The 25,541-nt window shown below is 42.0% G+C and overlaps 1 protein-coding gene across 4 annotated transcripts; it reads left to right on the top strand.

Annotated features, from left to right (window-relative positions):
• Positions 1-5,959: 5,959 nt before the first annotated feature.
• AS3MT (arsenite methyltransferase) lies at positions 5,960-25,541 on the top strand. 4 transcript variants are annotated; one of them, XM_030334799.1, is made up of 11 exons: positions 5,962-6,622; positions 6,813-6,853; positions 7,155-7,282; positions 8,199-8,349; positions 8,959-9,095; positions 9,824-9,893; positions 11,487-11,568; positions 13,239-13,370; positions 13,707-13,849; positions 16,395-16,529; positions 24,884-25,541. In XM_030334799.1, coding segments are annotated over exons 1-11 (1,125 nt in total). In that variant the 5' UTR covers positions 5,962-6,621; the 3' UTR covers positions 24,989-25,541. The 4 variants fall into 4 exon arrangements, with proteins under 4 accessions (XP_030190657.1, XP_030190658.1, XP_030190656.1 ...); XM_030334797.1 differs by having other exon boundaries at positions 5,960-6,622; positions 6,813-7,282; positions 8,959-9,080; XM_030334798.1 differs by having other exon boundaries at positions 5,961-6,622; positions 6,813-7,282; positions 8,199-8,301.

Raw genomic sequence — 25,541 nt, 5'->3', positions numbered from 1 at the left:
TTTCTCTTTCCCTCGCCTGCTCACACACTGTCTCTCTCTGTCTCAAAAATAAACATTAAAAATTTATTTTATTTAATTAATTAATTAATTAATTAATTTTTCAATATATGAAATTTATTGTCAAATTGGTTTCCATACAACACCCAGTGCTCATCCCAAAAGGTGCCCTCCTCAATACCCATCACCCACCCTCCCCTCCCTCCCACCTCTCATCAACCCTTAGTTTGTTCTCAGTTTTTAAGAGTCTCTTATGCTTTGGCTCTCTCCCACTCTAACCTCTTTTTTTTTTTTTTCCTTCCTCTCCCCCATGGGTTTCTGTTAAGTTTCTCAGGATCCACATAAGAGTGAAACCATATGGTATCTGTCTTTCTCTGTATGGCTTATTTCACTTAGCATCACACTCTCCAGTTCCATCCACGTTGCTACAAAGGGCCATATTTCATTCTTTCTCATTGCCACGTAGTACTCCATTGTGTATATAAACCACAATTTCTTTATCTATTCATCAGTTGATGGACATTTAGGCTCTTTCCATAATTTGGCTATTGTTGAGAGTGCTGCTATAATCATTGGGGTACAAGTGCCCCTATGCATCAGTACTCCTGTATCCCTTGGGTAAATTCCTATATTTTTTTTTATTTTTTAAGGTTTATTCATTTTTCAGAGACAGAGAGACAGAACGTGAGTGGGGGGGAGGGACAGAGAGAGAGAGAGACACAGAATCCGAAACAGGCTCCAGGCGCTGAGCTGTCAGCAGAGTCCGACCTGGCGCCCGAACTCACGGACGGTGAGATCATGACCTGAGCTGAAGTCAGATGCTTGACCGACTGAGCCACCCAGGCGCCCCCCACCCCCTGCCAAAATTTTTTTAAATCTCGGGTATAGAGAATATGTTGGAGGATAATATTTTTTAAATAGTGAAAACTCAAATTCTATGCGAGAAAAGTTATGTGATGATACCTAAGCTGTGCTGTAAAGTAAGAAAATCATGCTTTATAGCTCTATTTTAGGGATAAGGGTGGAAATGTTTTGTTTTTTTTTAAGAGGTTTGTGGTTAGAACTTAGAGAGGAAATCAAAATAGAATAAGAAAACCAAGCATGCATGATAACAAATTTGAAAAATGTATGTCATTAATTGATGCTTATAGATTAAATTGGTAAAGTATCAGGGCACCTGGCTGGCTCAGTGACTGGAGCATGTGACTCTTGATCTCGGGGTTGTGAGGTTGAGCTTTATATTGGGTGTGGAGACTACTTAAAAATAAAATCTTAAAAAAAATTAAATTGGTAAAGTATCAGCTCAATCATAAAAGTACAAATTAGTAAATTTATTATTGGGTGGGAGGTACATAGAATACATCAATTAGATTGTAAACGCATGATTTATCAGCTTGATGCTAAAAATTTTATTACTAGTATCAAAATGTCTGGTTCCTTATAAAGCTGTAATATTACAAAACTGACATTTAAAAGAGAATATGTCCGGGGGCACCTGGCTGGGTCACTTGGCAGAGCATGCGACTCTTGATCTTGGGGTTGTGAGTCTGAGTCCCACACTGGGACCAGAGCTTACTTAAAAAATTTTTAAAAAGAAAAAAAAGTCATTTGCTAGTGATAGCTTTCCTGAGACTTTTCCAAACTATCAAAGAACTTCCATATACTGCCAAAGTATAGAGAATGATAGTAAGATACTCAGTTCATTTGCTGAAGTAAATATGACTTTCGTTTTTATGTTAATTTATTTTTAAAGGTTTTATTTTTAAGTAGTCTACACCCAGCGTAAGGTTCCAACCTACAATCCTGAGATCAAGAGTCACATGCTCTATCAACTGAGGCAGCCAGGTGCCACTATGACTTTCAATTTTAAAAATTTAAGTAAAATAGGGGCGCCTGGGTGGCTCAGTCGGTTGAGCGTCCGACTTCGGCTCAGGTCATGATCTCATAGTCTGTGAGTTAGAGCCCTGCGTCTGGCTCTGTGCTGACAGCTCAGAGCCTGAAGCCTGCTTCGGATTCTGTGCCTCCCTCTCCCTCTGCCCCTAACCCACTTGCATTCTGTCTCTGCCTCTCTCAAAAATAAACAAACATTAAGAAATTAAAAAAAAAGATAAAGTAAAATAAGAAAATTTTGGAGATTCTTATTTATGAACATCGATGCAAAAATCCTAATAATATCTCAGAAAAATTGAACAGAGAAATATTTTTGAAGAATTGCTAAGATAATTCCAGAATTATGAAGTTGATGTAACAGCTACAAGACACATTACATTAATAAGAAACATTAAATCGTATATCGCTATAATATACACCAAAAAGGCATTGGAAAAAATTAACTTCTATTTCTAATTAAAACTATATAAAATTTTTTTTCTCTCCAAAGAGTTCTTTCTAATGAACCAACATGTATTATTTGGTGAAGAAGAATCACAGAACCCCAGAATCTTAGAGCTGTACAGGTCCTCAAAAGTGATTGAATTCAGCCCCAGGTTTTACAAATGAAAAACATGACTGGGGACAGGAAATGATTCACCCAAAGTCACCGAGTTTGGTGATAGGCCTTTTGAGTACTAGTCTAGCTCTATCATCTGCTACTTTCCTTATAAATAGAAACAAGGGTGCTACTTGTCATTTCTAGTATTTAACATAATACAAAGGAAAGCATGTTGGAAGTACTTTACCATTTACCCCTGCAGTCGCATTTCTAGCAAGTAAACATCCAATTTGCGGAAGCCTTTACTGAGGGATGCTGGCCATTTTGAAAATCTGCCTCTCTGGACCATTCTGTAATTGTCAGACGAGTAACTTCCAAGGTGGGGTATGTGGAGGTATGTGCAAGGCCGTCCTTGGAGGCAAGGGAAGAAAATACAAAAATGTCTATGTATGTTTACTTTTTATCTTAAGAAACTTAGCTTTTGCTAATATTTAAAATATGGCTTGATATGAGAGGTCTGATTTCATCTCCATAACATACTGATCTACACTAGGCCTGTTACTTAGCAGGGGTGATATTACAAAACAAACAAACAAAAAAGAACTGTGGCTGATGCCCTGACCAATCAGAATGAACTATGGCTGCAAGCACTCTGGTCCCAAACCAGTGCTGCACCCTAGATACCTGAGGGAAAATTGGGAATAACCCAATTTAAGTTGATGACGGTTTGCTTTCTTGTGATTTATCTGTGTGTGGTGAAGTGGATTTAAGGTTTATCAGATGATTCTTGTAAATAACCATAAGTTGAAGGTAATACATTAAAGTACCATGAGTGAACAAGTGGAAAATGGTAAAGCCCTTTCCTCAACTCCCATTAATCTGTTCCTTCAAGATAAAGAGGGCATTTTAACAATGAGTGAGAAAGCGACTGCTTTCCCTAAAGGGGCTCATTTTATGGAGACCGTATATTGAAAACTAATATTTGAGTGTTTTTACCATTACATGAGTGCCAAGAAACTGACACCTATAGAAACACTCATTTTTACACACTTAATAGTTGGAAATATTCTAAGCTATAAAAATACTCCAACAAGGATCGTTTTCACGGGTTTAATTTGTTAAAAATGTCAAAATACAACACTTTCCTATTAATATTTAACAACAACTAATTGACATCAGGGAGACTGTTATTAGCAGATGAGATTGAAAAATGAGTATAACATGGTAAATGTTCAATTTAGATCTCCGTATCTCCTTACTATCCTAATGAATAGAAATGCTTGTTACAACCACAAAAGGAGGTGAGATAGACGAGTACCTTGCACAACATGGTGGTTGGGGTGCCGAGACCTGCACAGTAGAAAATCTGCATGTAACTTTTGACTCCCCAAAAACTTAACTACTAATAGCCTACTATTGACCAGAAGCCTTATCAATAATGTAAACAATTACCACGTATTTTATGTTATATGTATTATATACTGTATTTACAATGAAGTAAGCTAGAGAAAAAAGAAGATGTTATTAAGAAAGTTACAAGAGAGTGGTGCCTGGGTGGCTTAATCAGTTAAGTGTCTGACTTCGGCTCAAGTCATGATCTCATGGTTCTTGACTTTGAGCCCTGCATCGGGCTCTCTGCTGTCGGCACAGAGCCTGCTTCGGATCCTTTGTCCCACTCTCTCTCTGCCCCTCCACCTGCTCTCAAAAATAAACATTAAGAAAAAATTGCAAGAGAGAAAATACGTTTACATACTGTACTTACCAAGAAAATCTACATAGACGTGGACCATGCAGTTCAAACTCGTTCAATATAGGGGAGGAAGAAAAAACTTTCTTCAGGATGGAATAACAATACTGGGGAAACACAAGTGCATTGACTAAAAATGACTAGAGGTTAAAATGCACTTAGAAAAATTGTTTTCCTAAATATAATACAAAACAACTGCTACGTACATGATGATTCCATGGCGTTCTGGAAAAGGAGGGAGAAAACAATTGTGGTTGTTTAGGAGCTGGTGGGGAGAGGAGGGGATTTACTACAAAGGGGCACAAAGATATTTTTGGGGTGAGGGGTGCCTGGGTGTCTGTCTCGGTTAAGCATCTGACTCTCGTTTTCAGCTCAGGTCATGATCTCACAGTTCATGAGATCAAGCCCCTCGTCGGGCTCTGCGCTGAGAGCATGCAGCCTGCTTGGGATCCTCCCTCTTTGCCGCTCCCACACTTGCATATTCACACAGTCTCTCTCTCAAAATAAGTATTTTAAAAAAGTCTTTTGGGTGTGAGAGTCTTGATTGTCATGTGTATGTCAGAACTCACAGAACTGTATGCTAGAGAAAGTTGAATTTTACTGAATGTAAATAATATCTCAATAAACCTGACTTTCAAAATAGATTGAGAATAATCTGTGTAGGGGCGCCTGGGTGGCGCAGTCGGTTAAGCGTCCGACTTCAGCCAGGTCACGATCTCGCGGTCTGGGAGTTCGAGCCCCGCGTCGGGCTCTGGGCTGATGGCTCAGAGCCTGGAGCCTGTTTCCGATTCTGTGTCTCCCTCTCTCTCTGCCCCTCGCCCGTTCATGCTCTGTCTCTCTCTGTCCCAAAAATAAATAAACGTTGAAAAAAAAAAATTAAAAAAAAAAAAAAAAAGAGAATAATCTGTGTAAAAAATGGGTAGAGTACCTGAACAGACGTTTCTCCAAAGAAAGCATACAGATGGCCAACAGACACATGAAAAGGTGCTCATCCTCACGCATCATTAGGGAAATGCAAATCAAAACCAAAATGAGGGGCACCTGGGTGGCTCAGTCAGTTAAGCATCTGACTTCGACTCAGGTCATGATCTCGTGGCTTGTGGGTTCAAGCCCCGCATCAGGCTCTGTGCTGACAGCTCAGAGCCTGGAACCTGCTTTGGATTCTGTGTCTCCCTCTCTCTCTGTCCCTCCCCTGCTCACACCATCTCTATCGCTCAAGAACAAATAAACATTAAAAAATATATACATAAAAAAACCAACACAAGGAGACACTATCTCACACCAGTCAGAATGACTAATATCAAAAGAACAGGAAATGACAAGTGCGGGCAAGGATGTGGAGAGAAGGAAACCCTCATGCAATGTTGGTGGGAATGTAAATTGGTGCAGCCACTGTGGAAAATAGTATGGGAGTTCCTCAAAAAATTAAAAATAGAAATACCATGTAATCTAGTAATGCCACTGCTGGGTATTTACCCAAAGGAAATGAAAACTAATTTGAGAAGGCGCGTGTACCCCTATGTTTACTGAAGCATTATGTATAATAGCCAAAGTATGGAAGCAATCTAAGGTCCATCAATGAATGAAGAAAAGATGATAGACACGCATGTATATGTGTATATATACGTATATACGTGTGTATGTATATATAATGAAGTATGCAACCATAAAACGGAATGAGATCTTGCTATTTGCAACAACATGATGGGGACCCAGGGGGTATTATGCCAAGTGAAATAAGTCAGGCAGAGTAAGATAAATACCATATAATCCTTTTATATGTGGGATCTAAAAAAAAATGGGCAAAATAGGTGAAGGGGATTAAGAGGTACAAACATTTTACAGCTGTAGAATGAGTAAGCCATGGGGATGAAAAGTACAGGATAGGGCAAACAATAGTATTTTAATAACTGGTGACAGATGTTGGCTATGCTTGTGGTGAGTAGTGTGTAACTTGGGGAATTGTGGGATCACTAAATTGTACACCTGAAACTTACATAACATTGTACGTCAACTAGACTTCAGTTAAAAAAAAAAAAAAGATTGAGAATAGGTGATTTCCATTCCCCACAGGGGCAAAAATCATATGGGTGTTCATTTAAGTCCGCATAGGAGGTTTACAACACGAAAATCACAGCGGAGCAATAAAGGAAGATACTAGTTAATAGCAATCTCCTCTTTCCGGTTGGAAAGACTAACTGGGCCCAGAAGGGCCAGAACGCGAGGTGAGGTCGGGCGGTCAGCCTGTGCTGGAAGCTGCTGGAAGCGGCAGCAGGTTCCTGCCTCACGGGGTGGGCGGGCTGGTACCACCTACCTGCTCAAGCTCGGGAAGCCCGCCCCGCGGGAGGTCAGGCCTGCCTGTCGCGGGGGCGGGGCCTCAGGAGCCTTGGGCCCGGGGAGCTAGTTGCCGGGAACGCAAGTCCCGGAGTCCAGAAGCCGAGGAGACAGTGAGTGTGCTGCCCTTCGCCTCCCCGTGCCCCTGAATCACTACCCCCCGCCAATCACCCCCCGCCAGCGTGCCCCATAACCACCCCTCTATCTTAGCGTGCCCCTTTCCCCTTGCAGGTGCTCAGCACCTTCGCCTTTCAGCTTCCTTCCCTCCCCCCCGCCCCCGCCCCCCCCCCCCGTTTCTGTCAGTGGCCGCCCCTCGAGACGCTGAGATCCGGAAGGACGTGCAGGTGCCAGCAAGAAGGACCTGTAATGGCCAAGAAGGAGCCTCGGCTGAGTGGGAGCACTAGGCCTTTGGAAGCCCAGCCCGGCCTGCGCCCTTGCCCTCCCCTCCCCCCTCCAACCCCAGGATCAGGGAGGGGCGAGGGGAGGGTGCAGGGCAGAGTCTGAGCTTAGAGCTTTGCAGGAAGCAAGCCTAGCCAGGCCTGAATGTGTGGAGATGGGGTGGTGGGCATGGGAGCCGTTACCCTGCGCTCACCAGCTCCGGCTCTTCTCTCTCCCCACCCCCACCCGCCCTTGCCCCCTGGTCAGACCTACTATGGGCAGGTGCTGAAGAAATCAGCGGACCTCCAGACCAATGCCTGTGTCACGGCAGCCAGGCCGGTCCCCAAGCACATCCGGGAAGCCTTGAATAATGTACATGAAGAAGTAGCCCTGAGGTAGAGTGCCCTGGGCTGCCCCCGCCCGCTAAAGACTTTAGACAGCAGCTTTTTCAAAAGAGAGTTGATACGGTCCCTAGGGAATTGATCCGTTTCCTCCAATCCATCCAGTTTGCCTTGTCTATCATAAAACTGGTAAAGTACAGCACTGATCATCTTACCAGCTCTATTTAAGAAATTCCAATGACCCGCCCCCTTCACTCCCACCCACCTTTACTCAGGATACACGTTGGACCTGACATTCAAGGCTGTCAGGTTTGGCCCTCCCTTCCTAACCAACCCCATCCCTCTGATGCACGACACTACTGTAGCCAGACCTTTCCCTTCCTCCTGCCCCGCATGCCGTTGTTGGTCTGGAATGCCTTCCTTCCCCTTTCTCCTTTCCAAATCCTGCCCTTCCAACACTTCACTGATGTCCTACCTACTTTGTGAAGCCTTCTCCAATCCTTGAGCCCCGTCTTCCCTAAACCACTAGAGCACTTACTGCCTGTGCCACTCCATTTGTCAATAGATCATGGGAAATGTTTTCTGTGCTCATGTTTAACCTCCCCAGTTAAATACCCCTAGGGGACAGAAATCTTGTGTTACATTTCTTCTCCGTAACTAGCCCAGTTCTGGACCTGTAGTAAATGTTCAGCGAATGCCTAACTAAATGTTTTTATTCCACAGTTACTGTAAATGGCTTGTCTTGCCATGTATCTGGTACATGCCTTGTCTTGTCTTGTACCTGGTACGGTGCCCGACAATATAATGGTAAACAAAGCAGAGAGAGTCCCAGTGTCCATGGAGCTTCCGGTTTAAGGGGGGAAACTAAACACCTAAATAGAAATCCGGTGAATGATGAAGGAGGGACAGAAAGGAAGGACGGAGGTCAGAAGGATGTGGGGGGGATCTGTATGTAGTTTCTGTTTCCCAGGTATTATGGCTGTGGTCTGGTCATCCCTGAGCATCTGGAAAACTGCTGGATTTTGGACCTGGGCAGTGGAAGTGGCCGAGATTGCTATGCGCTTAGTCAGCTGGTTGGTGAGATGGGACATGTCACTGGAATAGACATGACAGAGAGTCAGGTGAGGCAGTGGTTTGGAGGACAAGGAGGAAAAACTTCTCACAGGCATTCTTTTAGAGATAAAGCTGTTTCCGTTGCGGCTCTTCAAGGATAATCTAAGAAGGCTGCTAAATGCGATGCTCATTTGTGCCAGTATGCCTCCTGCCCCGAAAGCTGAGAACTTTGACAATTAGGGGCTCTTCTGGGAGAACAGAGTCAGGGGTTTGACCTGATCTATGTATTTCCTGATGACCCAACAGAGTCCGATTTTTCCCTTCCTTCTACTATCTATCTTGAAAGATTTTGTTATTGAGTGAAGAGTTCGTTCAGTGCCTGGCTGGCTCAGTTGGTGAAGCATGTGACTCTTGATCTCAGGGTCATGAGTTCAAGCCCCATGTTGGGTGTGGAGCCTACTGAATTAAAGAAAAATCCATGTATTGAGCAGGGAGTTTGTGTTCTCTTGAGTTATCCCAGGCTGTAATATATACTACATGCCCAGAGAAGTATTGCCCAAAATAGTCTCGGGTAAGTATATTCCATGAGTAGCAGGAAACTTATAATAAAAAAGTAGTATATTTAAAAAAAATGATTATCAAATTCACATATGCTTTTTTGGGTTTTGTTTTATTAGGTAGAAGTGGCTAAAAAGTATATTGAATATCACATGGAAAAATATGGCTTCCAGACCCCCAACGTGACTTTTCATCGTGGCTACATAGAGAAGTTGGAGGAGACTGGAATCAAGAATGAGAGTTATGATATTGTTATGTGGGTCTCTACATAACTATAGCTTTTGTGACTATAGCTCATTTCCTACTGAACACAGATGTCACTACCTTTTGCTGAACTTCTCTCATTTAAGGTGTTAAACTAAACGTAGCCTGACTTCACAAAGGGAGGGAGCTGCCCTCAGGCGCTTGTGGTCCACTGGCCTCAGAACACACTAGCCCAGGAGAGAACTGATTTTAAACTTAACCGTGAACCCAATGAGCCCAAAAGACCAGCAGGACCACTGAGTCTGCTCATACAATACACACTGACCCGTTACCTTTAGTATTATCGTCACACCAAGGTGTAGGGATCTGCATTTCCCCTTTTCCTTTGAGGTTTTGTCAAATCATGCCCACGTGAGACGCCTGACCAAGCTGCTTTTGAGGAATTTCGCCTATTTCCACGTGGCATAAGGAACACATTGTGCAGCAGGCGTCTGGTCCCAGGTTTCGTGCTGTTGCGAGGTGACCACGAGGGCAGAAACAAATCAGCGCGCCTGCCTTCTTTTCCTGCACACTCAAGTTTGCTAACAATTTACTGTGTTTTTAAACACTGTCTATCTCCTTTAACTTGGGGGCAAAATTGAGTGTGGGGAAGAGAGGAGGGAGGCAGGAAGAATGAGGTAGCTTTGAGAAAACAATGAAAGACATCTTCAGGGACTGAAGGATTTGAAGAGCTCTGGGTAGTGTGCAAATTTGCCTGACAGTCCATCTGTTCTTTTTTAGATCAAATTGTGTCATTAACCTTGTGCCTGATAAGCAGCAAGTGCTACAGGAGGTTCACCGAGTGCTGAAGGTGAGGGAAGGCCGGGACAAGTGGGCTTTACGTGCCAGTAAGAGCAGTGGGGCCTGTCCTATTCTTGCTCCCTTGAGCCGAGAGCTCAAACTCTTGTAATTTATTCCCTAAATCAAAAAGGTTGGGGGGCGCCTGGGGTGGGTCAGTCGGTTAAGCGTCCGACTTCGGCTCAGGTCATGATCTCACGGTTCGTGAGTTCGAGCCCCAGCACAGCTGTGCTGACAGCTCAGAGCCTGGAGCCTGCTTCAGATTCTGGGTCTCCCTCTGTTGCTGCCTCTCTCTTTCTCTTTCTCAAAAATAAATAAAATATTAAAAAATTTTGCAAAAAGGGATGGCCAAAGGGGTGTGGCAAGAATACCCTAGGCATGGATTCTTTTTCTTCTCACATTGTAAATGGTCATAAATCTGAGAGTCGCGGTAGTCATTGAACATGTTAAAATATTTGCCTTATTGCTGTCTCTCCTCCTGTTCTCTGCTGTGCATGCTCCTGGAATGGCATCTGTAGAACCTGCAGGAACTTTGGGACTGACTACTAAAGGCTGCTATGAATATATTCTTCTAGCTTGTATAGTGTTTCTCACGGCTGCTTATTTTGTCTCTGTCAGGATTCTAGATCTTCAGGAAGTGAAAGAAGGTAGAACTTTTAAATTAACTGTTTTCTAAAAGGAGAACTTGCTGGAGCTCCATACCTTCCATATATATCATGAGATGTGTATCTTCATGATAGAAGATACGGGATTCTGAGATTTGGGGGTTCTAGGGCCGTCGGAGAGATCAAACAAGAATATCTATGTAAAAATGATTTAATAATGTCTTAATTGACATACCACCTTATAGACCAGCTTACTATCTTCACCAAGATGTACTTCTAAAAGGTGGAGACATTACTGTTCAATCTAGACTCTAAGCCCTTGAGATTAGCTAAATACAATCTTAAAATTCCTGATCACTCATATGTCTAAGATTTTAAGGACAATATTTTAAAAATATAGTGTATTATTGGGGCACCTGGGTGGCTCAGTCAGTTAAGCGGCCGACTTCAGCTCGGTCATGACCTCGCGGTTCATGGGTTCCAGCCCCGCGTCGGGCTCTGTGCTGACAGTTCAGAGCCTGAAGCCTGCTTCGGAGTCTGTGTCTCCCTCTCTCTCTGTTCCTCCCCCACTCACGTGCTCTCTCTCTCTCTCTCTCTCTAAAATCAACAAACATTTAAAAACATGAAAGAAATTTAAAAAAATATAGTGTATTATTACATCACAAAAGTTACATAATTTTTAGAAGAATTTAGGAATACCATTTATTTCCACTAGTTATACACCTACTTGGGACTGCGTTTGGTTCAGACTGGCAAAAATTCTAAGTAACTTGAGTCTCTTTATTTAGGAGAGAAACACTCTTGGAAAGTCATTTTATTACCTGATGGGTAGGGCGCTGGAAAAAAATCTTGGCATGCAGTTACTGCTTGTGACTAGGGAGGCAGCTGTGATTTGTTTGTTCTGTTGGTTTTTAAAATTGATTTTATCTCCTCATTCCTTTCTATGCTATCTGGGACTAATGTCATCTTTAACCTTGTTTGGACTAATACTGCTGTTTCAGCATGGAGGGGAGCTGTATTTCAGTGACGTCTATGCTAGCCTTGAATTGCCAGAAGAAATCAGGACACACCGAGTTTTGTGGGGTAGGTGTTGCTTTGTTTTGTCTTACGGCAGATACTTGTTCAGGTACAGAACTCTGGTCTGCTAATATCCAGGATGAGGCTTTGTGACATGGGAACACGTGGGATTAGGCTTATGTTTTCTTCCACTTCTGCCATTCCAGAGTGGTATGACCTTGGACAATTTAATTAGTCTCTTGGAGTCATTGTTTTCCAAATTGTAAAATGTAGATAATAATATAATCTGCCTTATTGGGCTGTTATGAAGATTAAATGAGATAGTGGATATGAAAAGTACTTTCTTTTTTTTTTTTTAATTTTTTTTTTTTAACGTTTATTTTTTTTGAGACAGAGAGAGACAGAGCATGAATGGGGGAGGGTCAGAGAGAGAGGGAGACACAGAATCTGAAACAGGCTCCAGGCTCTGAGCGGTCAGCACAGAGCCCGACGCAGGGCTCGAACTCATGGACCGCGAGATCATGACCTGAGCTGAAGTCAGACGCTTAACCGCTTAACCGACTGAGCCACCTAGGTGCCCCTGAAAAGTACTTTCGAAACTGTAGCACGGAAATGAGGGCAACCGTTCTGGAACCGAAGCCCCCTCAATCGCCTTCTGTCCGCATCGTTATTGTGTTGTTTATTTCCTCACTGTCATTTTAACAGAGTCTCTGGAAGTTGAAGGAGATGAAGGCATGTGTGTGGTCAATCTGACTATGAAATCAAAAGTTCTTGCTTTTAGGGGAGCCTGGCTGGCTCAGTTGGTAGAGCCTTAGACTCTTGAGCTCTGGGGTTGTGAGTTCAAGTCCCACATCGGGCTCGCTGCTGTCAGCACAGATCCCACTTTGGATGCTCTGTCCCCTTCTCTCTCTCTGCGCCTCCCCTCGACTCTCTCTCTCTCGAAACAGATAAACTTAAAAAAATAAATTACGTTAACTTTTTTCTTGTCATACAGTAATAAATGAATCTTGTTAAAACTTTGGAAAACACAAAAAGAAAAAGGAAAAAATACTACTTATCATGTAACTTAGTAATTAACCTCTTTAACATTTTAGTATACATCCTTTTAGGATGTGTGTTTGTGTGTGTGTGTGTGTAATAAAATAAAATTGGGAACATGCTGTATATAGAATTTAGTATTATAATTTTATTTAGCATGTTTCCTAAGCCTAAGATTTTTAAAAATGTATTTTACATGTTTGTATTATACAACTGTAGTATATAGCTGTACTGTACTTTATTTGACCATTTCTCTATGGGTAGTCACTTGGATTGTTTCTGATTTGTTGATGTAATAAATTTAAAAATTAGTATGAATATTAGTAGTAGTTATTGTCTAGTAGCACATCATTATGATAATCTGGAGCTAAAAGGCAATTTTGTAAATTATCTCTTATATGTTTTTTACTCACATAGATAGTGCTTTTCAGATTGTGACCTACTCAATCCCAAAATAGGATTGCAGCTGGGTGGAACTAGCCCATTAGTGACTGTCTTGAAGAATGGTTCCCAGAGGCCATTAGCTAGTATATTCGATTTTGATTGTGACTTTAAGATCTTGGGGGAACACTCAGGACCTTCTTCGATTTCTAGGCCCTATGTTTTAACAAGCACCATATCCCCATCAGTTTGACAGAAGGGTAATTTCCTGAACACCTAGTTGTTTGGGTTGGTATGTGATTTTTCTTTGTTTTTAGGTGAGTGCCTGGGTGGTGCTTTGTACTGGAAGGACCTTGCCATCCTTGCCCAGAAAATTGGTTTCTGCCACCCACGTTTGGTCAGTGCCAACCTCATTACAGTTCAAAACGAGGAACTAGAAAGAGTGATCGGTAAGAAAGAGCGGGGGTGGGGGGGGAGGGGACGTTAAAACTGCTCCCTAAATGGTTCAGATGTGGTGATTAGGAAGTGTGTAGTGAGTGAGCCCCATTGAGATAGACTTTGGATCATCTGGAAACCTCCATCTTGTCTTCTGCTTAACAGCAACCTCCAAAGTTTGGTATAAAGCACTTCGAAGTTATTCAGTAAATAAAGTGAACTCGCCAGAAAGATAACTCATGGCATGCAAAGAAGAAAATCGCCTTGATAATATATATGCTCTTCATCTGCTAAGCAAACCAATAGCCATTTGGGTGCTGGAGCTGAATCATGGGTAAATTCTGTTTCAGGTGACTGTCGTTTTGTTTCTGCAACATTTCGCCTCTTCAGACTCCCTAAGACAGGACCAGCCGAAAGATGCCAAGTTATTTACAATGGAGGAATCACAGGACACGAAAAAGAACTAATATTTGATGCAAATTTCACATTTAAGGTAAATAAAATTTTCTGTACTTTGGGTATTCTTTCTACTCTTACCCTTGATCCAGGTACTTTTTCTTTCTTTTTTTTTATTAAAAAATTTTTTTTTAGTTTATTTATTTGTTTTGAGAAAGACAGAGACAGTACATTGGGGGAAGGGCAGCTAGGGAGGGAGAGAGAGAATCCCAAGCAGGCTCTGTGCTGCCAGCACAGAGCCCAATGTGGGGCTCGAACCCAAGAAGCTGTGAGATCATGACCTCAGCCAAAGTCAAGAATCGGACGCTGAACCCAGGTGCCTTGGGAATCCAGGTACTTTTCTTAACTTTGCATTGCTTCTCAGTTTTCTGGTATTGGGGTGTGTGTGTGTGTGTGTGTGTGTGTGTGTGTGTGTATGCTTTCACTGAACCATTAAAAGTAAGTTGCAGAGGCGCCTGGATGGTTTGTCAGTTAAGCATCTAACTCATAATTTCAGCTCAGGTCATGGTCTCACTGTGGTGGGATCAAGCCCTGCATCGGGCTCCACGCTGACAGCCAGAACCTGCTTGGAATTCATTCTCTCTCTCTCTCTCTCTCTCTCTCTCTCTCTCCAAATAAATAAACTTTAAAAAACAAAGTAAGCTGCAGACATTGTGACATTTTACCCTAAAATATTTCAGCATGCATCTCCTAAGAATAAAATATTCTCCTATGTAACCACAGTATTGCTATCACACCTAAGAAAAGTCTTTTCTTAAATGGGAAAGGGATGGAAAGGATGGGAAGCATCCTTCAGACATCAGATTAATGGAATTATAGAGAAACAATGGAAAAGGATGGACAATTATAGGGAGAAGGATGGAAAAGAATAGTAGTTGCACAATAGTGCAACAATATTTCAGTTGTTCACTTGTATCTTGAATCAAGGAACTGTTAGTATTTAATGACAACATGTTGATATTAATACTACTCTTTGGGGGCGCCTGGGTGGCTCAGTTGGTTGAGCGTCTGACTTCGGCTCAGGTCATGATCTCTCGGTCCGTGGGTTCGAGCCCCGTGTCAGGCTCTGTGCTGACAGCTCGGAGCCTGGAGCCTGCTTCGGATTCTGTGTCTCCCTCTCTCTGACCCTCCCCTGTTCATGCTCTGTCTCTCCCTGTCTCAAAAATAAATAAAACATTAAAAAAAAATTAAAAAAAAAAACATTAAAAAATACTACTCTTTGCAGAATAGGCTTTATTTCCTCAAAATGGAAAAGTATAGGCTTTGGAATCAGATACCTGGGTTCAAATTCTGGCTCTATTATTTATTACTTGGGTAAACTTGAATAAGTCCTTCTTTGAGATATAGTTGGCTCCACTGCAAGAGTGGTGGTAATAATACCTACTGTGTAGAATTTCTGTGAGAGTAACAATAATATAGGTGTGCCTGGCTGGCTCAGTCAGTAGAGTGTGCGATTCTTGATCTCGGGGTTGTAAGTTGATCCCCATGTTAGGTGTAGAGATTACTTAAAAAAAATAGAATCTTAAAACTCAGTAAAGACAAGATAGTTATTATTCATTCCAAAGGTAGAAGGGTTTACTGTTTTCCACCTCTATTTTTTTTTTTTTTTTTTTGGTCCAAAAAGATTTCTTAATTACCCCCTGGTACTTTCTCACCAATGCTTTCTCACCGATCCACTGCGCCTTAATGTACTGCCTGCTCCTTAGAGCCACAGAATCAAAGTGGGAAGGACCTTTGAACTCATCACTCTGATACAGTGCCTCTCAAAAAAAAAAAAAAAAAAAGAGTTTTAATAGCAGAATTATTTTTTAAAGCTAAATCTTCTTTTAAACACCAATAGTTAACCATGCGTCAGACATTGCTTTATATAACTCCAGTATATGAAGGGGTAAAAGCAGAGTTTATCTGAAGGGAAGGGTTAGGTAACCCAGAATCTCCTGGTTCCCAAGGCATGAGCCCTTTATACACCCCCGGGCACCCTTGGACGCACAGAAAAACACATTAAGAACTATTTTTTAATTTAAAACTTTATTTTAATGATGAATAAGGTGAAGCTCAGATAAGAGTGGTTTTCTACATCTGTCTCTGGAGAGACTGGCAACTGGAGCAATGAGTGTCTTTTTTTTTTTTTTTTTTTGCTTTGCCACCAAACAAAAACTGATTATGACACTGGTCAGTTCCATTTTGAAATAAGCATGAAACTCGCAGCAGGGTCTGAACATAAGAGAAAATCATATTATAAGGTATAGTATTTCATCCTAAAAGGCCACTCCTTAGTAAAACGTTTGCGTATTTTTTCTTTTATTGAGATTAAAGTGGCATATCTTAATATGTGTTTTTTGGGGCGCCTGGGTGGCTCAGTCGGTTGAGCATACGACTTCGGCTCAGGTCATGATCTCGCAGTCCGTGAGTCTGAGCCCCACGTCGGGCTCTGTGCTGACCGCTCAGAGCCTGGAGCCTGTTTCAGATTCTGTGTCTCCCTCTCTCTCTGACCCTCCCCCGTTCATGCTCTGTCTCTCTCTGTCTCAAAAATAAATAAATGTTAAAAAAAAAAATGCGGTTTTTTTTCTGCTACCCTTCAGGAGGGTGAAATTGTCGAAGTGGATGAAGAAACAGCAGCTATCCTGAAGAATTCACGATTTGCCCAAGATTTTCTGATCAGACCAATTGGAGAGAAGCTGTCAACATGTAGAGGGTGTTCTGCATTAGAATCAAAGGTTTGTTTGACTTTCAATCCCTACCCTCAAACGGAACAATTAAAAAAAACATTATGCTTGCCACAGGCTACTGAAACAAGAAACAAATCATTATTCTTTTAGTTGGCCACTATAATGTTTATTTATTTTTGAGAGAGAGAGACAGACAGACAAAGCACGAGTGGGGCAGGGGCAGAGAGAGAGAGAGGGAGACACAGAATCCCAAGCAGGCTTCAGGCTCTGAGCTGTCAGCACAGAGCCTGATGTGGGGCTTGAACCCACGAATGGTGAGATCATGACCTGAGCCAAAGTCGGATGCTTAACCGACTAGCCACGCAGGTGCCCCTTAGTTGGCCACTATAAATCATTTCTAGCATATTTGTATCTACAAAATGATTTGAATTAATTTCATAACTTTATTTTTCCAATCCAGACAGTAAGTCAGAGACTCTTAACCCAGTGCCCCCATGAATGGACTTAAGGGCATCCATGAACCCCTTAAAATTATAGGCATGTATGTGTATTTTTCTCAAGAAAGGGTCTATTACTTTCATCAGATTCTCAAAGGAGTCCAGATACAAAAAAAGATTAAGAGCTACCTTGGAAAATATTATTCAAATATTCAAATATTTGTAAGTCTTCATGAGATCATCAAAATGCCCTACAGAAAGACTGTACCCGTCTACATGCCTACCTCCAATGCATGAGAATACCTTTTCCCTGCCCTCTTACTAATGTTAGGTTTGTTTTTTTTTAATCTTTGCTTGTCTGATGGGCAAAAAATAATTTGTTGTTTTATTTTGCATATATTGAACCTTCTGGTATATTTACTGGCCATTTATGTTTCATCCGTTGTGAACTTCCTCTGTAATTCCTTGAACCATCTGCTATTAGAGTGGTATTTGCCTTTTCTTACTGTTCTGTAACAGACCATCTATTATATGCTGGAAATACTTTTTCTCAGCATGCCATTTATCTTTTTATTTGCTTATTTTTCCTGAACAGACATTTTCAATTTTTTTAAAGTTTTATTTATTTTGAGAATAGAGCATGAGCAGAGAAAGAGCAGGGAGAGAGGGAGAGAGAGACAATCCCAAGCAGGGTTCACGCTGTCAGTACAGAGCCCGATGTGAGGCTCAAACTCATGAATGGTGAGATCATGACCTGAGCCTAAGTCAGATGTTGAACCAACTGAGCCACCCAGGCACCTGGCATTTTCAATTTTTATGTACTCATTTCCCTTATGATTTCTGTCTCTTATGTTATGCTTACAAAGACCTCCATGTGAATATTATAAATTTACCTATATTGTCTTTTATTTTTTTAATTTTTTTTTCAACGTTTATTTATTTTTGGGACAGAGAGAGACAGAGCATGAACGGGGGAGGGGCAGAGAGAGAGGGAGACACAGAATCGGAAACAGGCTCCAGGCTCTGAGCCATCAGCCCAGAGCCCGACGCGGGGCTCGAACTCACGGACCGCGAGATCGTGACCTGGCTGAAGTCGGACGCCTAACCGACTGCGCCACCCAGGCGCCCCTGTCTTTTATTTTTTTTAAAGTTTATTTATTTTGAGAGAGACAGAGACAGCGTGAATGGCGAAGGGGCAAAGAGAGAGGGACAGAGACAGAATCCCAAGCAGTCTCCCCACTGCCAGTGCAGAGCCTGATGCGGGGCTTAAACTCATCAAACTGCAAAATCATGACCTGAGCCAAAACCGAGTTGGACGCTCAACTGACTGAGCCACCCAGACACCCCATTCTTTCCATTTTCATTTTAATGTTTAATTTTTAAAAATTTTATGTTTTTCAAGATTTTCTTTTTCAGTCATCTCCACACTTAATGTGGGGCTCGAACTTACAACCTCAAGATCAAGAGTCTCGTGCTCTACCAACTAAGACAGCCGGAGACCCCACCTATATTTTCTTTTAGTACTGAAGAAATTTTGAGGCAAAATTCATATAACATAAAATTCACTATTTTGACCACTCTAACGGGTACAATTTAGTAACTTTTAGTACACTTACAAGGTTGTGCAGCCATGACTACTATCTAGTTCCGGAAAAGTTTCATCTCCCCAGAAAGAAATCCTATACCCATTAAGCAGTCATTCTACAGTCTCCCCTCTTCCCAGCCTTCTGCAATAACTAGTCTGCTCTCTCTCTCTCTGGATTTGCCTATTGTAGACATCTTCTATTCATGTGATCATACTGTACGTGGCCTTTTGTGTCTAGATTCTTTAACATAACATAATTTTAAGGTTTCCTTCTTGCAAGGTTTGTCCATGTATCAGTACTTCATTCCTTTTTGTGTCTGGATCATGTTTCGTTGCGTGGATATAACATATTTTATGTATCTATTCAGTTGATAGATGACTAGGTTGTCTCTGCTTTTGGCTATTAGGAGTAGCGTTGTTGTGAACACGAATGGACATGTGCTTTGTGTACTTGTTGAAGTACTTGTTTTTAATTCTTTTGGGTCTATACCTAGTAGTGGGATTGTTGGGTTGTATAGTAGTTCCGCATTTAACGTTTTCAAGCCCCATGAAACTGTTTTCCACAGTGGCTACATCATTTTAAATTCCTACCAGCAATGTACAGGATCCCAGCTTCTCTACATCTTTGCCAGCACTTTGTTATTTTCTGTTTAGTTGTTTTTTTTTGTGTTTTTTGTGTTTTTTTGTTTTTTAAGTAGGCTGCACACTCAGTATGGAGTCCAATGTGGGGCTTGAACTCTACAACCTTACGATCAAGACTCCAGCTGAGATAAAGAGAGAGATGCCTAAATGACTGAGCCACCCAGGCACCCTTGTTTAGTTTTGGTTGTAGTTGTCCTAGTCAATGTGAAATGGTAGTTCATTGTGGTTTGGATTTTCATTTCCCTAAGGACTAGTGAGGCTAAGCATCCTCTCATGTGTTTGTTGACTATTTGTGCATTTTCTCGGGGGACACGTCTATTCAAATCCTTTTCCCATTTTTATTTTTTATTATTAAAAAAATTTTTTTTAATTTAACTCCAAGTTAGTTAACATATAGTGTAATAATTATCTCAGGAGTCGAATTTAGTGATTCATCACTTACCTATAACACCCAGTGCTTATGCCAACAAGTGCCCTCTTTAATGCCCATCACCCATTTAGCCCATCCCCCCTCCAACACCCTGCCAGCAACCCTCAGTTTGTTCTCTGTATTTAAGAGTCTCTCATAGTTTGCCTGCCTCTCAGTTTTTATCTTATTTTTACCTCCCTTCCCTTATGTTCATCTGTTTTGTTTCTTAAATTCCACATATGAGTGAAATGATATATTTGTCCTTCTCTGACTGACTTACTTCACTCAGCATAATACACTCTAGTTCCATCCACATTGTTGCAAATCCTTTGCTCATTTTTAAATTGGGTTGTCTTTTTATTGTAGAGTTGTAGGAGTTCTTTATCTCTTCTGGATACTAGACTCTTATCAGATATATGTTTGCAAAACTTTCTCACATTCTGTGTGTGTCCTTTCACTCTCTTGATAGTGTCCTTTGATGCACAAAAGTTTTTAATTTTGGTGAAGTCCAACTTTTCTTTTTTTCTTTTTTGATTGCTTGTGCTTTGGGTGTCAGTGCTAAGAAGAATCCACTGCTTAATCCAAAGTCATGAAGATTCTTCTAGTACTTTCATGGCTTTGCTTCTCACATTAAAAATTTTAAACCACTGGAGATTATTTCAGCCTAAATAGTGAGGTACAGTGTGGCTATTTTCCCAAATATTAACTAGTTCAAAATTTCTTATCCATTTATTAAATCAATTCTCCTCTGTTTTGAAAAGCTAATTCTTATCATATCTCAATTTCTTGAATGTATATTTGAGCCAATATACCACTATTTTCTAAAATGACATTTTCTAAAATACTTTAGATTCATTTTTGGAATTATTCTAGTATCTGAAATATTGGTATAGTATTTTCTTTTTTTTTTAATGTTTTTATTTATTTTTGAGAGAGAGAAAGTGACAGAGCAAGTGGGGGTAGGACAAAGAGAGAGGGGGACAGAGGATCTGAAGCAGGCTCTGAGTTGCCAGCACAGAGCTCAAACTCAAGAGTGGTGAGATCATGACCTGAGCCAAAGTCGGACGCTCAACCGACTAAGCCAACCAGGCACCCCTGATACAGCATTTTCTCAAGCATTTTATCAGTATTTATCTCATGTCATTTCTACAACTACCCTATGAAGAAGACACATAGGTAGTTATGATAGACAATAGCATCCCTTTTTGCCTTTCTCTTTTATATATTTAATCCTTTCCCCCATTCATGCTATCACAATTATTTTTTTATATCAATTATTAATTTATAATATTGTATTGTTTAGAACAGGCTTTGTGATGGATTCCAAGTCTCTCTTTTTTTTTTTAATTTTTTTTAACGTTTTTTTATTTATTTTTGAGACAGAGAGAGACAGAGCATGAACGGGGGAGGGGCAGAGAGAGAGGGAGACACAGAATCGGAAGCAGGCTCCAGGCTCTGAGCCATCAGCCCAGGGCCCGACGCGGGGCTCGAACTCACGGACCGCGAGATCGTGACCTGAGCCGAAGTCGGACGCCCAACCGACTGAGCCACCCAGGCGCCCCTCTTTTTTGTTTTCATTGTTTATTTATTTTTGAGAGAGAGAGAGAGCCAGAATGTAAACCGGCGAGGGGCAGAGAGAGAGGGAGACACAGAATCCAAAGCCAGCTCCAGGCTCTGAGCTGTCAGCACAGAGCCCAACGTGGGGCTCGAACCCACAGACTGCGAGCCAAAGTTGGACGCTTAACCGACTGAACCACCCCAAGCCCCCTCAAGTCTCTTTCGGCTGATAGAACTTCTAACATTCACCAGAGTATTACCAGTGATGCATCTCAAGGCACTGCATGTTGGAATCCCAAAGAAATAAGATATTGATATTTATGCAAGGATAGAGGCGGAGCGTGGGGTGTAAGGACACAGGCCTTGGAGTCAGATAGATTAGGTTCAGACCTTGGCTCTGCCATGCATGTGTGATCTTGGGCATGTTACCAAACTTCCCTACACCTTCAGTTTCGTGTGTAATAGGAAGGCAATAATCACTTCTTTCCCTCAGGATGTGAGGCTCAATTGGAATGATATATGTAAAATGTTAGCCTGATGCCTGGCACATAATACAGACTCAAGAAATAGTTACAGATTTGTGCTAATTAAGATTCTTGGTCACTTCGAACTGTGTTCTAGGATTTATCATTCTCCCACAGACCCTTTCTCCCCTGGCCCAGAAATTTTTGAATCTTTTGCCATGAAATTTTACTTTCTCTTGCTTGTATTTTGTAGTAATTTTGGATACATTGAGCATACATTGATGCACGAGTAACTCATGTCTTTTTCTCCTCTTTTTGTTACACTGTAAGCAGTCTTTTAAAAAATTTTTTATTAAAAATTTTTTTTCAATGTTTTATTTTATTTTATGAGAGACAGAGAATGAGTGGGAGAGGGGCAGAAGGAGAGAGAGACACAGAATCCGAAGCAGGTTCCAGGCCCTAAGCTATCAGCACAGAGCTCAGGTGGGGATCGAACCCATGAACATGAGATCATGACCTGGGCTGAAGGCGGACGCTCAACCGACGGAGCCACCCAGGCGCCCCACATTATAAGCAGTCTTTAAGAGCAAAGCTTATTTAGAGATCACTCTCCAAGATGGTAAATTTGTAGTTGGGAAAGTTTAACTGAACCCAAGAGGCAGGAACCCGTGAGCCAAAAACCCTAATCTGTTCTCGTTTGGCCACAGTTAGCAGCATGAATCAAGCCCCAGCTAAGTATAGAAGCCACCTCTAGAGCTGGAGAGTGATTTATAGTGTTTGCTTTATTGAATTCTCGAGTACTCTGCTATTGTTACTCTTCTGTTTTTCTAAGAAGATGCCTTTTTGGAAAGTAGAGAAATTTGACTTTGGACTTTTCAGTCCACGTAACCTTTCACAAATGCGTTATTGGTATCTTGAAATGCTTGGGAGCTCACCAATAACAAAACCTTGCTGGTGAGAATCAATATGTATTTTGAAATGTTTTCATCATTCTAATTCTCCTGGAACTTGGCTTCTTGAGTTCTAGCTGTAAAAGCTGTCAGAAGATTACAGTTACAAGTAAAGGTAGAGTTTCCTCCAACCACAGCATTTCCAGTGGACTCGGGCTGTAAAAAAACAAAAACCAAAAAGCAAACATGTAGTTAAGCAGGATGGTTTCCACAGAGACCCCTTTCTTCCAGCCTGGCTCTCCTTGACCCTCCTCCTCGTGTGCACACAGGGCGGACAGGAGGCCTCCTGACCTCGGATACCAACCGGAAGGTGCCACGTACTTAAACTGGTTTATCCCAGCTGTCTCCTCTCTCATCTGCCTTATTTCTTTCAGCCCGCTGATGCGCCAAAGTCTTTAGATCACTGCCAAGGTTTTGAAATGGCAATAATTGACAGTGAGGGAAGATTTAAAGAATGAAACAGCTGTGCGTCCTAGAAATATAACCTTGTGCTCTTGGAGGAGGACGTTCATATCTTTTTTATGGAAGACCTTTCTGATAAAACCGGGAGCACAGCACAGGCAGGCTGTGCGTGGGCTGCTGGGACATGCCTCTTCCCACCAGCTGCCGCCGTAGGGTAATGGAAGGCACAGCTCCCTACCGAGGATTCTCAGTGATGACTGTTTCTAAGAGCCATTCTTCTTTTTCCTTCGTCCTCTTCCTCCTCTTCTCTTTCCTCCTGCCCTTCCTCCCCTCCCCCTCCCCCTTCTCTTCTCCTCCCCCTTCTCTTCTCCTCCTCCTTCTTCTTCTCCTTCTTCGTTTTCAATCCCGGCAAGGAAAGTGTGTTTTGCTATGAACAGAATTACATTCGGCACACACACCGCAGTGTCTCAAATAATGCACGTAGGGTCTGTGCTCTGGACTGTCTCGCGGCGGTTAATGGCAGTGGTGGTAACAGCGCGGACAATGTAGGAATAACACGGAGGAGCTAGTCTTTATTGAACAGGTAACGTGTTCAGGGCACCGTGTCATTTTGTCCTCACAACAACCCTTGGGATCCTCATTTCACAGACAAAGAAACAGACTCAGACAGATTAATGTACTAATCCAAGGTCTCATAGCTAGAAAGCGGTGAAGTTGAACCCACGCCTGATTCTAGAGCTGACGTTCTTACCCAGTATGCTGTCCTACCTCTCTCTATTTAGACTTTTGACAGAATCACAGGATGCTGGTTCTGGAAAGGACTGCTTATCAAGGTGTCTCACCTTTTATTTCCTTTGAGTCTTGAGATCGTTTAGGGCTAGGAGCATGCATTAGGAAGTGATATGGATATCACTGTCTCTTATTAGTAGACAGGCTATGGGGTGGGAAGAAGAAGAGTGGAAACTCATTTCCCTGGGGGGAAAAGGAGGAGAGGTAACTCTTCTGACCAAGAATTCCAGTGCAGCGAGTGGACGTGAGGGACATAGCTTGCCTTCTCCCAGGGTTGGGGATCCCCTGCTGGATGCTGGCTTCCCTGGTAGGGAGCCCAGATCCAGGCAGGCCTCTTCATTCTAGAAAGGTGGAAACCGAGGGCCAGGGAGGCAGAGGCCCTTAGCAAGTTACTTCAGTAAAGGGAGTGGCCCATAAGTCTGTCTTTCATGGATGTAGGATCTGTGCCTCTCTTGTCCTGTCTCCTATTCACAGTGACCACTGAACAATAGTAAGAGTGTACATTTATGTTTCATGAATGCATTCTTGTTATTTGAGGTGGCTTGTTCATGCTCTGGATTTCCTACCTTTGTGCCTGGTTTTTCTCTGGCCACACTGGTGCTGCTGTTGGAGGCATCTCATTTGGAGGTAAACAGAGCAGAAATAAAGACTTCCATCTTGTCTCCTGAAAATTCCACTCACCCTGCCCTGAGATCTTGCTGGCCGTTGTCGGGCAATCTCAACATCTGAACATCAACAATTGCTAACGGTGACCCTGGCAGCTAGGACTTGCCTTCTTGTCTTGCACACGTTCCTGGAAATTACAGTGAGGGAAGGGAAGAAGTTTCAGCATTTCAGGATTCAGTTCCAGAAGGGTGAAAGGCACGTACAAATGGGACTCCCATAAAACAAAATTAAGCAACGCGACTTTCCTGGTCCCATAGGGACCACCTTTAAGAAGCTTGAGATGAAGGTTACCCTGAAAGGAGTAATAACTTGATCAGAAGCTTCAGGCCGAGACAGCCACCTTTATAGCTGAATGACTGTTGCTACCCCAAGGATCCCACGGAAGTATAAAATTTTATCTATCTTCTAGCTAAATCAACCTAAGTCAAACTGAAATATTAGTGTTTGGGTACCTCAAAACACCTTTAACTTGTCATTTCGTTTTGGTTTGCCTTTTGACAGGATATAATCACAGATCCATTCAAGCTTGCAGAAGAGTCTGACTGTACGAAGTCCAGATGTCCCCCTGATGTTGCTGGAAGTTGCTGTGGCACAATTTACAGCTGACCAGAAGACGAGGGCAGGAGGCTAAGGAATGAGTTACATATGTCTTTTAATCTCCTCTTTTCCATAGCACAGACCACAAGAAAGAATAAATGGCAAAAAGCCACTATATTCTAGATCACTGGTAAAAAATAACGGATTATTTTTAGAAGGTATTAATTGAAGGTTCGTAGCAAATGGCCTATAGGCTGGTTAAAGAGTTTTTCTCTATTTTAGCTAATTCAAAGTTCTGGTGCCACTTAGTGGTCAGATATGGAACTGAGAAGCAGCCTGTAGTCCTGGCCAATGAGCAAGAAAGGCTTCAGAAATAACACTTGGCAGAGGGTCTCAGGAAGAACATCTTCCTTCTGACCTGCATAGCACCTTTTGGACTTTTACCGTGTTTGCTCATAAAACAAAACTCCTACTGACATCATGCTAATCACGCCAAAAAATTTGCCAAATCAAATTTGGTAGGAGTGCTCTTGAGATAATTGGTGTTTTAAATCAAACACTTTTTTTTTTTTTGCGCAATGGAATGAAGAAAATAAATGAATAATAAATCTCTTTGACCTCA

Source organism: Lynx canadensis, chromosome D2 (genome assembly GCF_007474595.2).
Source record: "Lynx canadensis isolate LIC74 chromosome D2, mLynCan4.pri.v2, whole genome shotgun sequence".
Lineage (NCBI taxonomy): Eukaryota > Metazoa > Chordata > Mammalia > Carnivora > Felidae > Lynx > Lynx canadensis.
Note: the sequence above shows the minus strand (reverse complement) of the source record. Positions and strands in the feature narration are given on the sequence as shown.

What these genes read in the sequence shown, in the direction of transcription:
- AS3MT (XM_030334796.1), top strand. Translation starts at nt 7,053, where the DNA reads ATGTGTGGAGATGGGGTGGTGGGCATGGGAGCCGTTACCCTGCGCTCA. An exon ending in AGGTTCACCGAGTGCTGAAG is followed by an intron (nt 9,894 to 11,486) that starts GTGAGGGAAGGC and finishes CTGCTGTTTCAG; the next exon opens with CATGGAGGGGAGCTGTATTT. An exon ending in GACACACCGAGTTTTGTGGG is followed by an intron (nt 11,569 to 13,238) that starts GTAGGTGTTGCT and finishes CTTTGTTTTTAG; the next exon opens with GTGAGTGCCTGGGTGGTGCT.